We start from the raw sequence: 16,522 nt of genomic DNA, 5'->3' as shown, positions 1-16,522 counted from the left end.
ATGTATGTACTATAAGTCACAACAGCATAGTGATTAATATATATAAGTCACAACTCATAATCACAGATAAAATTAATATTTATCTGCTATTGCAAAACAAGAAAATACCTCATAGATACAAAATTTAAATAGGCACATATCTAATTAAAGGAGGAGAATACGAGATTATGAATTGGAGGGTTGTTTTACTATTTTTTGGAGAATAGGGGGTCAAGGACCCCAAAGAAATAAACAAAACAAACAAAAAACAGTAATACTAATTACATCATCTTAATCTAAGGGAGCCAAAACTATCAAAGGACAAAGCTTGAATGATGCCTGAGGGGGCCAACTCGAAAGTATGGAGGCCAAAAGGTAAAGTATGACCTTTCTTTGTTAGGATGTCAACAACAGACTTAGCTTCTCGGAGAGTATGGTTCCAATGCACCAGATGGATACGGTTTACCATATTGTGAACGTCTTCAAGGAGAGCAGCACACGGATGGTGGGGAGGTGAGCCATCTTTGATGAAATTTATGGCCATCAAGGAGTTTGATTCAATGACGATATCCCTAAAGTTCTCTGATATAACAATTTGCAACGCTTTGATAATGGCCCATAATTTAGCATGCATTATGGAGCAGCTTCCTAAGTTACATGAGAAGGCCTTTATGAACTTACCTAAATGATGACGAATGACACCGCCACACGAGGCATTATTTATATGTGAGAAAAAGGACCCATCAACATTGATCTTGATAACACCTTCTGACAGAAGATACCACCTAATAAGATGATTATTGTTGATGTGTGACTTCCTTGGGATAAGGTTGCATTTCATCACTTTATTAATGACCGAACTCCTAACTTTTATAGATTCTACCATAAGCATGGGGTTGGAGGTAGATCCTTCAAAAACCAGCTTATTGCAGAAGAACCAAAGGGATGAGACCGCCACACCAAAGGTGCACGACCAGACGTTACGGAGAGACAAGTTTCTAATGATCCATTCAACTCTTTCAAGGGAGTAGAAGTCATTAGCAGGGCATTGAGGCTGCAGGATACACCAAATTGCTTTAGCAAAGGGACAATCTCGGAGCACATGAATTGATGTCTCATCACTATGGTTGCACCGAGGGCAAGCTGAACAATTTGCCAAGTGTCTTCTCTTTCTTTTCACATTTGTGAGAATTGCATCGTGAACTAGGAGCCACATGAATGACCTAATATGTTCAGGACCCCTCCAGTGCCAAATGAGGTTGAAACTTCTGCTTTACATTCCTGAATCTGCTTGGAGATATTAGTAGGCAGTTTTCAGTGAAAAAAGCCCATCTAAAGTGGGGGCCCAAGCAATCTGATCACTTTGCTTTTATGGGGAAAGAGGGGATAGAGCTATAATTTTCTAGGTCATCTCTTTCAGGAAGTCATTCTTGGAGTTTAGCCATGTCCTAACCATCTGAAACAGTTAAAAAATCTGTGAAAAACAATCCTATTTCTAAAATCCTACTTACCTGATGAGTTTATTAATTTAAGCTTTTAAATTTTGGAATTCAATTATCTTTCCAAAAATTATTTTTTACACTATCACCCACACATCAAATAGTGTTAGCCTAAATATCTTTCAAAAAAAAAAAAAAAAACAGATATCCTTTCACACATTAGAATCATTATTTTTTCTTTTTATGGTTGATATGATAATTCTTATAATTTAAAATGGTAACTAATGCTGATTATTTATTATTTATTTTTTTAAAATTTAAATAAATAATTATTAATTAAAATTATTTAAAATTAATTGTTAAAAATTATTTACCTATATTTTTTCATTATAAAATTGTACCATTTTAATACAGTTCACCACTCTACTAAGCGTAAAATAGTGATTCTTTACTTAAGCTAAATCTTTAAAAAAATATATTTATACATTAAAATTTATTATTATATATTTTTTACATATATATCATTTAAACTTTTAATATATATTTTATATTTTCATATATATACTACACTAGGAAAAACTACCAAAAGTACCCATGAAATTTACGAACGCTAACAAAAGTACCCATAAACTAAGGAAATTAACGTTGTACCCATGAAAGATGGGTTCCGTATGACAAAAGTATCCAAATCCAAATTTTTTAATAAAATTCCTAAACTACCCCACCCTAACCCCATTCTACCGTCACTCCCTCTCTTCTCTTCTTCCTCTCTCCTCACTTATCCCTCAAAAACCCTCACAGAGTCACAGAAAACTCTCCTCCTACCTTCTCATTGCCGTCCGCCACCCACCTACTCCATTACCGCCAATCTCTTCCCCTCTCACTGCTTCTCCCTCTCACTATTAAGGTGACTACAACACCTTTATCGCACACCTGTGACCCAATCTGAGGAAAATGCTGTCGTGGCGCGCCTGTTGCAACCAAGGAGAACGTCGTCGTGGCGTGTCTGACCCAACCGAGGAAAACATCGTCGTCGCACACCTGAGAAGAGAGAGGGGTCGTGGTACTCTTGCATGCAAAGAGTGGGTTCGGTAAAGAAAAATCAGAGAAGAAAGGGAGGCGGTGATGAACGGACTTTGTGACGGTTTAGAATTTCACAATTGAGATCTCGTTGTAAAGTATAGTTTCTAAACCAATCAATAATCCTTTCATACAAAAGATTGTTTGTCAAAAGTACAAACCCCTAAATTTATAAACCGAAGTATTGAACCTCGGGTCGTTCTCCCTAGGAATTACAATGAAGTGTCTTGTTATTGGTTATGAGTTATGATCTTGCTTGCGAAATAGAGGTGTCAACCGAGCAATGTCCTCAAAGGCTGAACGTCCAACTCTTGGATCCGAGCTTTTCTTTCGTGTCGTGGTGTGAAAGTATGAGCAATGAAGAGGAGGAGGAGTGTACCTGCAAAGGCACTCCGAAGCTTAAGTCAGTATATTATCTTGTTTGAATCCATATGAAAAGAACACTTTACCTTGCTTTATATGATGAATTCTTCATCCGTTGCATTCTCGGCAATAAATTGTCAGTTTCTGCGATGATTGATATTGTAACCGACTTTATTGTGCCATTTGGGATGTCGGTTATGATAGGAGTATTGATGTCACCGAGCTGTGGCTCATAAAGTCCGAGCAGTAACGGATAATAATGAGTTATAGCATATATTGATAACGGTTATGAGGACGAGTTATAACTCGTATTAATGACGACCATATCACAGCCTCCAAGCTTAGCCTGAGGAGAGTTTTTTAATGAAACAGGTTGAGCTTTGTGATGAGTTATAACTCGGTTGAGTGGTTTACTGAGTGAGCCTCCAGTTCAATGTACTTCATTAAAAGAGGTTTATTTTTGTTGACGTGGGGAGTCGTGTCCAGAGGAGAGAGAAATAGTGGTTGCATTAAAGTGTTGTTGGTTTCCAATGTGGCTTTCGTCGTTTGATGTGACTGAGGCAGTTTATCACTTGGAACATTTTTTGCTTTTGGGATTATTAATTCTGCTGCTTGGAGTTTTACCTGGGTATTTTTGGCGTTTGATTTTCTACTTCTTTGTGAAGAATGAGTAAGAGAGGTATGGTTTTGTCTCTCTTCTTTTGATTTTTTTCTTCATTCTTCTCTTTTATGTTTTCTGGTTGCATGCTGGTTTTTGTTGTTTGATGGGGTTTGAAAAGGAGAAAAAGGATAAGATAGACTGGTCCTATGACTGGGTTGGGAAGGATGTGAAGTCTCGGGTGTCGTTGTTTTGTGATGAAGCTGCTGTGAAAGAGGTGGATGTAACTAAGGTAGTAAGGGCTGGCTCTGGAGTTCAAATTGAGTTGTTGCCATGTAGTGTTGATGATAGGGTCTACCACCGGGGGAGGGGATTTGAGTTTTTCTACATGTACAGCTGTGTCCTTGAAGAGCTGAGAGTGAGGTTGCCATTTACAGACTTCGAATGTCAGGTTTTGAAGCAGTTAAACTGTGCTCCATCACAGCTTCATCCAAATGGGTGGGCGTTCCTTTGTTCTTTTGAAATTCTGATGGAATTTCTGGAAGAGGTGCCATCTGTTGACTTGTTCTTTTCGTTATTTCAAGCCAAGGGGGTGTGGAAGGGTGGTTGGATAAACTTCAATAGCACCCCAGGTTTTGGCATTTTCAGGTTGTATAAATCCTCTTTTAAATATTTTAAGGAGATGTATTTCAAAGTTAGAGGTTTGGAAAAAGATTTTCCTTTTTTCATAGATGAAAATCTGGCCGAGAAGTTTCCGTTATTTTGGTGCTCGGAACCCCAAAATATACTCGGACCGGAGATTATATCTTCGAGGAATGTTTGCTTGATTGTGTTTTTGGTGGAACAAATTGATCGAAAAAATTTGATCTCGATGTTTGAACTGTTAAAGTGGGAGGAAAATAGGGCTGCTGTGGTAGATTATATGGGTGAGTTGTGTATATGTGTTATTGATTTACTTGTGTATTTGAGCCTTACTGAGTTGCTATTTTGTTTTTTGAATCTGCAGGTGGTAAGTATCCTGGGGTGTCGGCTGCTTCACTTCGGTCCTGTTTTAAAAGTAAGAACTTGGAGAAAGAGGTGTCGTCGTCCAATCGCGAAAAGGGGGTGGAGTTGGAGAAGTTAGCCAACCTCAGCAGGGCCGGAGGAAGGTGATTGCAAAGAAGAGGAAATCGAATGTGGTCGATGTGTCCGAGGATACTAGCGAGAAGGAACAAAGGGTTTCTTTAGAGGAGATTCAAGCTTTTGTTGTGAATCAGAAAAAGTTACATGAAATGGCCGAACATAGTGAAGGTTTATCTGTATGGGGGAAGGAGTATCCCTATATGGCTGTTGCGGATGAGCATTGTCAGTCTGAAGCTGATGTATCATTGGCGAATGAGGTTGGCGAAATGGCTGTTAGTCAGTATATGCAGGTAAGGTCTTTTAATTGTGTTATGGTTGTTGTGTTTGTTGGGAATTTTGTTATATATTTTCTTGTTATTCATTGTGGTTTGTAGGTGGTTGGTTTGAGGTTAGCTAGTTTAGGTCGTAGTCAGGAGCTGAAGCATAAAAAGGTGCTGGTGGAGAAGAATGAGGTTTTGTTGTTGAAAGAAGAGTTGAATAAGTCTAAAGGTGATGTTTCCGAGCCCCAGAATAAGCTGGCTGAAACTGAAAAACAATTGAAGGAGACCAAGGAGAACTATGCCAATGATGTTGAGGATTTGAAAAAGAAAGAAGCTAACTTGGCGAGCATGGAAGCTCGACTTATTGAGGTAACTGCTAAGCTTAAAGAAATAGAGAAGACAACGAGTGATGAGATCTTAGATTCGTTTGTTGAGGGTTTTGAGAGGGTGTCTTTACAGGCGAAGTTCCTTGTGCCTGATGCCGATCTTTTTGAGATGGATCCTGGGAAGATCGTTCGAGATGACAAAATGGTTGATGATGATGGCGTTGCCAAGGATGAGGCAGAGAATGTTTAAGATCTTGTTGTAATTTATCTTTAGTACTGTTTATGTTTGTTTGTATTTTGATGGGCTATTTGGTGAAGACTTATTGATATTTGCTAAACAAGTATTCGCTATTTTGTAGCTTACGAATAGAGTTGTTTGACTTGTTGTTTATTTGGGGCCAAATTGGATTTTAAGCGTTTGATGGGCCTTAGCGTAATTGATGGAAATTTTCTGTTAGAAATATTCCTTTATAGGGTTTGCCGATAATGCTCGGATTGAAAATAGGCGAGGATACTCGTCTTTTTGAAACCATAGATGAATCTGTATCTATGATATTTATTGTAAAAGCAAACATTGGAATGATATAGTGAGAAAGTTGTTATATAAAAAGAATGAAATAGATTCTATTCATATAGTAATGTTGGTAATTGTTTGGATACAAATGTTCAGGTAGGCTAGCCTCGTTAAAACCTCTCCAAGGAAAACCCTTTAGGGATAAAATCTTGGTAGTAGGAAAAAGAGTACAAGCCTGTCCCTGAGTTTTAACTATAGAATTTCTTTAAGGAAGATACATTCCAAGTGTTGGGTAGGATTGTACCGTTTAGTGTTTCTAGTTTATATGCTCTGTTGCCGAGGACCTGTGTAACTCGATACGGGCACTCCCAATTTGCGGCTAGCTTACCGTGTGATGGTGGACGTCGGGCGACTTCTGTCTTTCGAATGACCAAGTCTCCTTTGTCGAATGTTCGACTTCTAACCGATTTATTGTAGCACCAAGATAATGTTTGCTGGGCGGCGCGTTGTCTCAATGTGGCTATATCTCGGATTTCTTCAATGACATCTAACTCGGCTCGCTGGGCTTCATTATGGTTGCCGAGTTGTGTCCTAACTGAGCTTTGGGAGATCTCTAGTGGTATCATTGCTTCAGAGCCATAGACAAGTCGGAATGGCGTCTCTTTTGTTGATGATTGTGGTGTTGTATTGTATCCCCATAGGACTTCTGGTATGAGGTCGGCCTATAGCCCTTTTACGTCGTCAAGCTTCTTCTTGAGTGCGTGCAAGATTACTTTATTTGCTGCCTCTGCTAACCCGTTTGTCTGAGGATGTTCAACAGAGGCGAAATGTTGTTTGATTTTGAGGTGCTGCAAAAAAGATTAAAATTTCTGATTGACAAACTGGCAACCATTGTCAGTTATGATATGATGAGGAATGCCAAAATGGCAAATTATGTTCTTCCAAACAAAAGATATCATTTGGTGTGACGTTATTTTAGCTAAAGGTTGGGCTTCGACCCATTTTGAGAAGTAGTCAATTGCAACTATTAGAAATTTTACTTGGCTCGGCGCCGTAGGGAACGGGCCGAGAATGTCTAATCCCCATTGGTTGAAAGGCCATGTGACATCGCTATGATGCATATCCTCTGCTGGAATGTGGATGGTTGGTGTGTGCTTCTGGCAATTTGTACAGGTCCTAACTTTGTTTTCACTGTCTTGTTTTAGTGATGGCCAAAAGAAGCCGGCACGGAGGACTTTGGATGTTAGGCTCCGAGCTCCTGTGTGTGTTCCGCAGATCCCCTCATGTGCTTCCGACAGTGCTATTTCGGCTTCAGATCTGCTGAGGCATTTGAGTAAAGGGCGAGTATATCCTCGTCTATATAAGGCTCCGTTTAGTAATGTGAAGAAGGTGGCTTGTCTTCGGAACTTTTTAACATTCTCAATGTTTTCTGGAATGTGTGATGTTTGTAGATAATTTATGAAATCTGTCCGCCAATCACTTTCCTGAGTAACACTTAGCACTTCTGTCAGGTCAACACTTGGGCATTTTATAGTAAATTGATGTAATGTAGAGATCTCGGACTGAGTACTTCCGAGCTTTGATAAAATATCGGCTATTTGGTTTTGATATCTTGGTATGTGTTCTATTTCAAACTTTTTAAATTGTGAAAGTAAATCTTTGACTAATAGTAAATATTTAGATAGAAGAGGATCTCTTACTTGAAACAGGTCGTTTACCTGTTGAACAACCAACAGAGAGTCACAGTATACCTTGATTGTGTATATTTGGAGATCCAGGCAAAGCCGGAGTCCTGCGACTAGAACTTCATACTCGGATTGATTATTGCTGGCTTTAAAAGATAGGTGTAAGGAATGCTCGAGGACGTAACCATCATCGGCTTCCAGTCGTATCCCAGCGCCACATCCTTCTTTGTTGGATGAGCCATCTATGTACAAAGTCCATTGTTTTGTGTGGTCATCCTCTGATGGTATTGTAAGCTCTGCAATAAAGTCGGCTAAAAATTGTGATTTAATTGCCCCTCTAGACTGATATTTGATGTCGAACTCGGATAGTTTGATTGACCACTTTATAAGTCTCCCTGCAATGTCGGGCTTGTGTAGCACTTGTCGTAGTGGGTGATCTGTTCTGACATTGATGACATGACTTTGAAAATAAGGTCGGAGTCTTCGTGCTGAGAAGACTAATGCTAAGGCTAGCTTCTCTATTCTCGGATAATTAAGCTCGGCATGGTGGAGTGTTTTGCTGACGAAGTAAACTGGGTGCTGAATTTTACTTCTTTCTGTGACAAGAGCAGAGCTTATTGCCCAATCAGTAACTGATAAGTACAGAAATAAATCTTCCCCTTGAAGGAGTTTTTGTAGAATTGGTGGTTGTGAGAGAGTTGTTTTTAATGTGTTAAAAGCTCTTTCACAATCGTCGGTCCACTGGAATTTGTTTTTCTTTTTAATTGTTTGGAAAAAAGGGTTAGACTTTGAAGCTAAACAAGGTACAAATCTTGATAATGCAGCAAGCCTTCCTGTGAGGCATTGCGCTTCTTTTATAGTCTTTGGGCTTGTCATATCCACAACTGCTCGGCATTTGTCCGGGTTTGCCTCAATGCCCCTGTTCGTTAATAAAAATCCCAAGAACTTACCACCTTGTACTCCAAAAGCACATTTTTCCGGATTCAGGCGCATGTTGTAGTGGCGTATCTGGCTGAATATTTCTATTAAGTCGTGAATATGGTTATCGCCGACCTTTGTTTTGGCGACCATATCATCAACATAAACTTCGATGTTCCTGCCAATTTGTTTGGTGAAAACTTTATCCATAAGACGTTGGTAAGTTGCTCCTGTATTCTTTAGTCCAAAAGGCATAACCTTATAACAGTAGTTTCCAAAGTCAGCAATAAAAGTTGTTTTACATTGATCAGAGGGATGCATAAGTATTTGGTTGTACCCTAAATAGGCATCCATGAAACTTAAGGTAGCGTAACCGGAAGCGTTATCTACCAAAGAGTCTATGGATGGTAAAGGATACGAGTCCTTTGGGCATGCTTTGTTTAAGTCTGTAAAGTCGACGCACATGTGCCACTTACCGTTTTGTTTCCTTACCATAACCACATTGGCTAACAAGATGGTAAATCTGATCTCTTTGATGAAGTTGGCGGTTATCAGTTTTTGTGTTTCTTCCAACGATGCTTTCATTTTTCTTCGCCGAGTTTTCTTTTCTTTTGCTGTACAGGTCTCGCAGATGGGTTTATAACTAGTTTATGGCTGATGATATGTGGGTCTATGCTGGGCATATCTGAAGGCTTCCATGCAAATAAGTAGGCTTGCTCATGTAGGAAGGTGGTGATGGCGTTTAGCTCCTCTTTGCTCATTGATTTACCTACAAAAGTGAATTTGTTAGGGTCATTGTTGAAATATACTTTTTGTAAGTCGTCGGACGAAGTTGGTCTTTCTCGGAAGTCGGTTCTCGGATCTAGGTCGGCTAATGTCGAGCTATTGTTTGTGAGGTCGACATTGTTAACTTGCTGTTTCAAATAATTTTGGAACTTCATGCCAATGTTGTAACATTGCCGAGCTTCCTTATGATCTCCATGGATTGTGACAACATGATCGTCCTGCAAGGGGAACTTAACACACAGGTGAACTGTAGATACAATGGCGCCAAACTTGTTTAAGAAAGGGCGGCCAAGGATAATATTATATGGACTGAAGCAGTCTACTACTAAATACTGAATATCACAAGTTTTTGAAAGAGGATGCTCACCCAGTGTGGTTTGTAACCACACTGACCCTATTATTAGGACTCGTTCGCCTGAGAATCCGACCAGATCTCCCCCTGTTGACTGGAGAATGTTGTTACTGAGCTTCATTTTTTGAAATGTCGAGTAGAATAGAACGTCGGCACTGCTTCCAGGATCTAGCAGTACTTTCTTGACCAGTAGGTCTCCCAACTGAAGAGTCATAACTACGGGGTCATCCAAGTTCTATATATTAGAGTTGTAGTCTGCTTGTGTAAATGTGAGCTGCGGTAGTTGTGTTGGAGTTTCTGTTTCGTTCAGTGGTCCTTCTAATGAGCATATTGCTCGAAATGACCTTTTTCTTGCCGAGTTTGAGGAGCCTCAACTTGCGTATCCTCCTGAAATATAATTAATGACTCCTCGGGGCTTTTCATAACTATTCGCAGTTGCCTTTTCTTTTCCTCTGTGCTGTTGTTCTGATAATTCCTCGTTCCTGGAAGGTGTGGAACGTTTTTGGATGTGACTTCCGATGTACTTATCCAGATGACCTTGCCGAGCTAAGCGTTCTAAGTGGTCCTTTGCTATTACACAGTCATCAGTGGTGTGGCCGTGCTTCTGATGGAAGGCACAATACTTAGATTTGTCTACGTTCTTAGTGTCTTGGTAGGTGCCGACCTTTCTTGGTGGCTTGATGAGTTTTGAGTTTAGAATCTCTTTGATGATATCCTCCCGCTTAGCGTTAAACTGCGTATAAGAGTCAAAACGAGGGGTTAGTTTAAAACTTTTCTTACTATTTGAAGTTTTATCGTCGTCTCTGTAGCTTATTTTGTCAGACTTCCGAACTTGTCTGAGCTCCTCGATATCGATTTGTCCTTTGGCTTTCTCCCGGAACTCGGCAAGGGTTTTGGGCTTGGCTACCGCAATTGTTTCTTGGAACTTTCCAGGTCAGAGGCCGCTTTTGATTGCGTGCAAATGGACTTCAGGATGGAGGTCGGGTATACCGATGGCGACTTTGTGAAGCGAGTCATGTAGTCCTTCAGACTTTCGTTCTGCCCATGTTTGATAGTATTCAGATAGTCAAAGTCATGCAGGTATATTGCGGATCCGGCGAAGTGTTCTTCAAACAGCTTGGCCAGTTGCTGAAATTGCGAAACAGAACCTGCAGGCAAAGCACACAACCAATCAAGTGCAGGACCGTCTAAATAATTTGGAAAACAACGGCATAAAACAGTATCTGATGCACCGTTGACGATCATTATGGATCGGAACTTTTTGAGGAATTTCTTCGGGTCTCCGAGCCTATCATAAGGTGTGAAAGTTAGTGGCAGGGTGAATCTCTCTGGCAATTCAAAGTTCATCACTTCTTCTGTGAAGGGTCCTACAAGTTCATCGGACTCTTCCTTTTCATCTTCGGGCTGAACTTCGTTAGCTTGGACAGTCTCCGAGACGTGAGAGGGTTGGGAATGATGTTCATTATCCTCTGGCTGCTGGTGGTGAGCGCCGTTATGTTCTATCCGAACATGATTCAGTTCAGCTATTTGAGCAGCCATTATTTGATTGGCTTGTTGTAGCTCGGCTACCATCCGCATAAGTTCGGATAGTGAAGGAGGTGGTACGCCAGCCATAGGTACGAGAGAAAACAATGGGACCAAAAGAAAGAATTCTATATCTTCGGCCCCACGGTGGGCGCCAATTGATCTTGCTTGCGAAATAGAGGTGTCAACCGAGCAATGTCCTCAAAGGTTGAACGTCCAACTCTTGGATCCGAGCTTTTCTGTCGTGTCGTGGTGTGAAAGTATGAGCAATGAAGAGGAGGAGGAGTGTACTTGCAAAGGCACTCTGAAGCTTAAGTCAGTATATTATCTTGTTTGAATCCATATGAAAAGAACACTTTACCTTGCTTTATATGATGAATTCTTCATCCGTTGCATTCTCGGCAATAAATCGTCGGTTTCTGCGATGATTGATATTGTAACCGACTTTATTGTGCCGTTTGGGATGTCGGTTATGATAGGAGTATTGATGTCACTGAGCTGTGGCTCATAAAGTCCGAGCAGTAAGGGATAATAATGAGTTATAGTATATATTGATAACGGTTATGAGGCCGAGTTATAACTCGTATTAATGACGACCATATCAAGTTATTTTTGGGGTTTTGATAAGGGACATGAAATGTAAATGGCAATGAAGTAAACTAATAACTATGAGGGTCTTGGCAAGGTTTGGGGGTCAAGGATCTCTATCCTTATCCCTAACCACAACATGAGAATTGGCAAGGATCAATCCCACTAAGTCATCCCCTAACTAATAGTAGAGGAAAGTCAAGTGAGCTATATCAATCCAAGTCCATAACTCCTAGTTCTCCACCAAATCAATTAGTGAGATCTAGAGTTAATGGCTCCTAATCGTCAATTACTTGGACATTAGTAACTCAAGAGTTCCTAAGTTACCTTCCTAAGCCAAGAGGAACAAAAATCTAACTCATAACTAAAAGGAGCATTTTAACAAACACATGGAAGGCAATAAAGGCAAACATTATTAATTGCAAGAATTAAAGGAATCTACAACTACAAAAGTAAGAGATTAACAATAGAAATGCAAAACAATTATGAAACAACAAAGAACTTACCAATTGCATTGAAGAAGAAATGTAGACCTACAAAAGAAAGTTCATAAGATACAACTAACAATACAAAGGAATTACAAGAGAAGTAGAATGCTACAAGTACAAGAGAACAATCAAGGATGAAAGAGGATAATTGAGAGAAGAAGAAGAAGTAAATTTAGATCTAAACCTAATCCTAATTCTAAAGAGAAGTGATAGCTTCTCTCTCTAAAACTAACTTTCCCTCCAAAACTAATATAAAACTACCTAGTGTCTAAAGTGTGTTGATTCCTCTTCATTCCTTGGGTTAAATAGCATCAAAAGTGAGTTGGATTTGGGCCTGGGAAGCCTAAAATTCGCCCCCAGCGTTTTGCCTTTAAGTGAGTCACGTGCGGACATCGGCGCGTACGCGTACAGTGCGCGTGCGCGTCGATTGACAATTTTCCATCCACGCGTACGCGTCATGTTCGCGTACGCGTCGCCATGCGACGTCACCATTTCACGCGGTCGCATCTGCTACGCATGCGCGTCGTTGATCTTATCCCAAATCATTGCTTTTCCATGATTTCTCCACTTTGCATGCTTTCCTCTCCATTCCTTTGATCCATTCCTAGCATTTTCAACCTAAAATCACTTAAGAAACAAATCAAGGCATCTAGTGGAATCAAAGGTGAATTAAATTTAGCTAATTAAAGGCCTAGAAAGCATGTTTTCACACTTAAGCACAAATTAGAAGATAATCAGGAAACCATGCTATTTTATTGAATAAATGTGGGTAAAAGGTTGTAAAATCTCCTAAATTAAACACAAGATAAACCCTATAAATGGGGTTTATCAGGCGGCACTGTGGATGGAGGTTCTGCCATTGACGATGTTACAGTCGGCCGGTGAAGAAAAATGTATTTTTTTAAAATATTTTTATTTTATTTTTCTTCTTTTCAGAAATTGATTTAGTTACTACTAAAATGATACTGTTCTATTTTTTTTTTTAAATCTGCTTCTATTTTTTATGAAGGCTGAGATTGATTTACAGAAGATCCAGTTGATGGCTACTTCTACTTCTGATTTTTGCTGAAATAAATTTCAAATTTGATGAATGGATTTGTTAATTTTTTATGGTTGATGGCTTTTTCTATTTCTAGTTTTGCTAAAGTGAATTGAAATTGCATGAATGGATTTGAAAATTTTTATGTTTTGAGTATTTTTTTGTGTTTGATTAATTTGGTTTGTGTATGGATTATAAACTTATGAGTGAATCGGTTGAGGTCCGATCTTCTACCACCACCACTACCATTGATTTTGGTCTGGTTTGTTATAGGAGTAGTTTTGGACTCTATGGCAAAAGTTGGTGCAAATTGAGTTATGAAAGGTTGAAAAAGTGAGTTGAGGTTGAGTGTAGGGTAGTTTAAAAATTTTATTAAAAAATCAACAAAAAATTATGATTTGGATACTTTTGTTATACTGAACCCATCTTTCATGAGTATAGCGTTAATTTCCTTAATTTATATGTACTTTTGTCAATGTTCAAAAACTCTTATGGGTACTTTTGGTAATTTTTTCTACTACACAAATACTGATTTTGTCGAGGCAAGTTGAATTTCTTAATTTGTGATCGACATCTTGTCGATTTTAGCCATGTGGGCGAAGAAAGTGGAGATGAAAATGAACTACCTCATTTGAATTAGGGGTGTGCATGGGCCGGGTGAAACCGGGTTTGGTGTGACCCAGACCCGACCCGAAATATATAACGGGCCTATTTTTTAGACCCGAACCCGACCCTAGACCCGATGAAACCTATACACTTTCGGGCCACGATTATACCGGGTGAAAACCGGGCTGTTAACATTATATTACCTTGATACCTTCTTGTAAGTTAGCATGTAAAAATATCCAAATTTCCAAGACTCCAATCATTATTTGACATGGTAAAATTTACTTAGAAAAATATACTAAGAACCAACTCTTCTTTAAAATTAAAGCATAACCATAATCAATACTAATATTGCCTAATAACACCAAATATTTAAATCAATACAAATAAAACAAGATTATGCATTAGTCTAAAGTCTTATGCATTTTAAACATAAAATATTAACTTATAGTCTTATATATAATGACTAATAACACAAAATATTAAGGTTTACAACACTTAAATTTCACATAATAATAGCCATCATCCATCACTAATAACACAAAATATTAATTATGTATGATGACCGGGCCAATTTCGGGTGACCTGAACTATGGCACGGACCCGGCCCGAAATTATGACCGGGTCTATTTTTGAGACCTATACCCGGCCCTAAACCCGATGAAATCATACCAAGTTAGCCCCTAAAGTGTTCGAGACCGGGCCAGGTCTTCGGACCGGACCGGGCCATGCACACCCCTAATTTGAATAACATGATATATGGCTGTTCAATTTGACCTGTCTTGTTAAATAGTAATGAAGTCAACTTTGGCCTGCCACTATGTAATGACCACCTGAAGTCGCACTCATATATATGTATGTATACATGAACTTCCCCAAAACCTAAACTAAGCAATTAAATAAAACAGATCATATCCATGGCAAAAATAACTCATATAGCAGCAATCTCAATTCCAGCGTTTAGCCATCAAGCTTCCATTCTCGAGTTTTGCAAGAGACTCGTTCATCTCCATCACAACATCCATGTTACCTGCATCTTCCCCACCATTGATTCACCTCCTCCCGCCACCATCTCCCTCCTCCAATCTCTTCCTTCTTCCACCACCGTTGACCACATTTTCCTCCCTCCAATCAACAAGCAAGACTTACCCCAAGATGTTCCCCCCGCCGTTCAAATCCAACTCGCAGTGTCCCAATCCATGCCTTCTTTCCGTGCCACGCTGCACCAACTGCATTCAACCACTCCCTTTGTTGCTTTGGTGGCAGATACTTTCGCAAGCGAAGCTCTCCAAGTAGCAAAAGATATCAGCCTCAACCTCTCAGCTTACATTTACTTCCCTCCTTCCGCCATGACGCTTTCATTGTTCTTGCATCTGAAAACTTTGCACAACCAAGTTTCGTGTGAATACAGAGATCACAAAGAACTCATTCGTATTCCAGGTTGCATCCCGATCTACGGTCACGATCTCCCTGAGCATTTTCGTGATAGATCCAGCATCTCTTACGATCTCATTCTTAGATTGTCCAAGAGGTTGTTGTCTCTTGCTGATGGTTTCTTGGTTAACAGCTTCTCAGAGATCGAGCGAGTAACCGCCATAGCCATAGAAGAAGAACACGGAAAGAAGAACACTCCTGTTTATCTTGTTGGGCCAATAATACAAACTGGGCCCAATAGTGACCCAAATGGGCCTGAGTGTGTGCGGTGGCTTGATAACCAAAGGCCCAATTCTGTTTTGTATGTTTCGTTTGGAAGCGGAGGCACTCTGTGTCAAGAACAGGTCAATGAGATGGCTTTGGGTTTGGAGCTAAGCGGTCAAAAGTTTTTATGGGTTTTGAGAGCGCCGAGTGATTCGGCTAATGCGGCTTATCTCGGTGCTGAAAACGTTGACCCTTTGAGTTTCTTGCCACGTGGCTTTCTGGAGAGAACCAAAGGACAAGGGTTGGTTCTTGTTAATTGGGCCCCACAGACACAGATCCTTAGTCACAGTTCAACTGGTGGATTCCTTACACACTGTGGTTGGAATTCTACACTCGAGAGCATTGTGATGGGAGTGCCAATGATAACTTGGCCATTGTTTGCCGAGCAAAGAATGAATGCTGTTTTGTTAACTGAAGGCCTCAAAGTGGGTCTGAGGCCCAAGTTTAATAGCGATGGCATTGTAGAAAGAGATGAGATTGCTATGGTGGTAAAGGGTTTAATGGTTGGTGAAGAAACAAATGGGATTCGACAAAGAATTCGTGAGCTCAAAGATGCTGCGGCAGATGCATTGAAGGAAGATGGGTCATCTACAAGGGATCTTTTCCAATTCGGAACTCGGTTGGAGAACCTTAAAAGAGGTCATCAGACATTTGATGGGTTAATAACTTCGTGAAAGAAAACTATTAGAAGGACAATCGTAGAGTTGCTCGGTATTTTGTTTTCTGCTGGCAGCATAAGAATTTGGAGTTATTATCTATTAGTAATTTGAAGAATAATTCTAGAAAGGAAGCCACTACTATAAAGATATAAGAAACGTCTTTTTTTAAAGACATAAAATTTCCACCAATTAATACTTGACATGTGGCATTAATTAAATTCGGTTTATTTTAATGATTTTTTTATTTGAACCAATTAATGATATTAGAACAAGTGAATTATTTTTTTTAAATAAAAAATTACTATAATGCTCTCATTATAAATTTATTTTGAAAATTCTCATATTCTCTCTCCCTCTTCTCTCATTGCCATCCGCCACCATCATTTCCTCTCCTTCTCTTGTAACAAAATCACCACCTCTACTCTTCAATAGTCTCCGTCGTCGCCGTCCAGCCCAGCAACCGGCATCGTTTTCAGTCTTTCTCTCCGCGTCGTGTTC

At 39.7% G+C, this 16,522-nt stretch overlaps 4 protein-coding genes across 4 annotated transcripts; 1 reads left to right on the top strand and 3 right to left on the bottom strand.

Annotated features, from left to right (window-relative positions):
- Nucleotides 1-265: 265 nt before the first annotated feature.
- Nucleotides 266-820, bottom strand: LOC140180281 (uncharacterized). Its single transcript, XM_072220739.1, has one exon. The coding sequence runs from the start codon at nt 818-820 to the stop codon at nt 266-268; it is 555 nt and encodes a 184-aa protein (XP_072076840.1).
- An 8,045-nt stretch (nt 821-8,865) lies between these two features.
- On the bottom strand, nt 8,866-9,636 carry LOC140180280 (uncharacterized). Its single transcript, XM_072220738.1, has one exon. It carries the CDS (start codon nt 9,634-9,636, stop codon nt 8,866-8,868), a length of 771 nt encoding a protein of 256 aa, XP_072076839.1.
- Nucleotides 9,637-9,792: 156 nt separating this feature from the next.
- LOC140180279 (uncharacterized) lies at nt 9,793-11,036 on the bottom strand. Its single transcript, XM_072220737.1, has 2 exons — nt 10,413-11,036; nt 9,793-10,155 (listed from the first exon to the last, which is right to left on the bottom strand). The coding sequence occupies exons 1-2, from the start codon at nt 11,034-11,036 to the stop codon at nt 9,793-9,795; spliced, it is 987 nt and encodes a 328-aa protein (XP_072076838.1).
- A 3,166-nt stretch (nt 11,037-14,202) lies between these two features.
- Nucleotides 14,203-16,213, top strand: LOC112755279 (hydroquinone glucosyltransferase-like). Its single transcript, XM_025803262.3, has one exon. It carries the CDS (start codon nt 14,585-14,587, stop codon nt 16,037-16,039), a length of 1,455 nt encoding a protein of 484 aa, XP_025659047.1. The 5' UTR covers nt 14,203-14,584; the 3' UTR covers nt 16,040-16,213.
- Nucleotides 16,214-16,522: the final 309 nt, after the last annotated feature.

Source organism: Arachis hypogaea, chromosome 16, assembly GCF_003086295.3.
Source record: "Arachis hypogaea cultivar Tifrunner chromosome 16, arahy.Tifrunner.gnm2.J5K5, whole genome shotgun sequence".
In the NCBI taxonomy this organism is placed as follows: domain Eukaryota; kingdom Viridiplantae; phylum Streptophyta; class Magnoliopsida; order Fabales; family Fabaceae; genus Arachis; species Arachis hypogaea.
The sequence above is the reverse complement of the archived record's forward strand: the minus strand, read 5'-3'. Positions and strand labels throughout refer to the sequence as shown.

What these genes read in the sequence shown, in the direction of transcription:
- LOC140180280 (XM_072220738.1), bottom strand. Translation starts at nt 9,636, where the DNA reads ATGACTCTTCAGTTGGGAGACCTACTGGTCAAGAAAGTACTGCTAGAT.
- LOC140180279 (XM_072220737.1), bottom strand. Translation starts at nt 11,036, where the DNA reads ATGGCTGGCGTACCACCTCCTTCACTATCCGAACTTATGCGGATGGTA. An exon ending in GCTTCACAAAGTCGCCATCG is followed by an intron (nt 10,156 to 10,412) that starts GTATACCCGACC and finishes TCTTATACGCAG; the next exon opens with TTTAACGCTAAGCGGGAGGA.
- LOC112755279 (XM_025803262.3), top strand. Translation starts at nt 14,585, where the DNA reads ATGGCAAAAATAACTCATATAGCAGCAATCTCAATTCCAGCGTTTAGC.
- LOC140180281 (XM_072220739.1), bottom strand. Translation starts at nt 820, where the DNA reads ATGAAATGCAACCTTATCCCAAGGAAGTCACACATCAACAATAATCAT.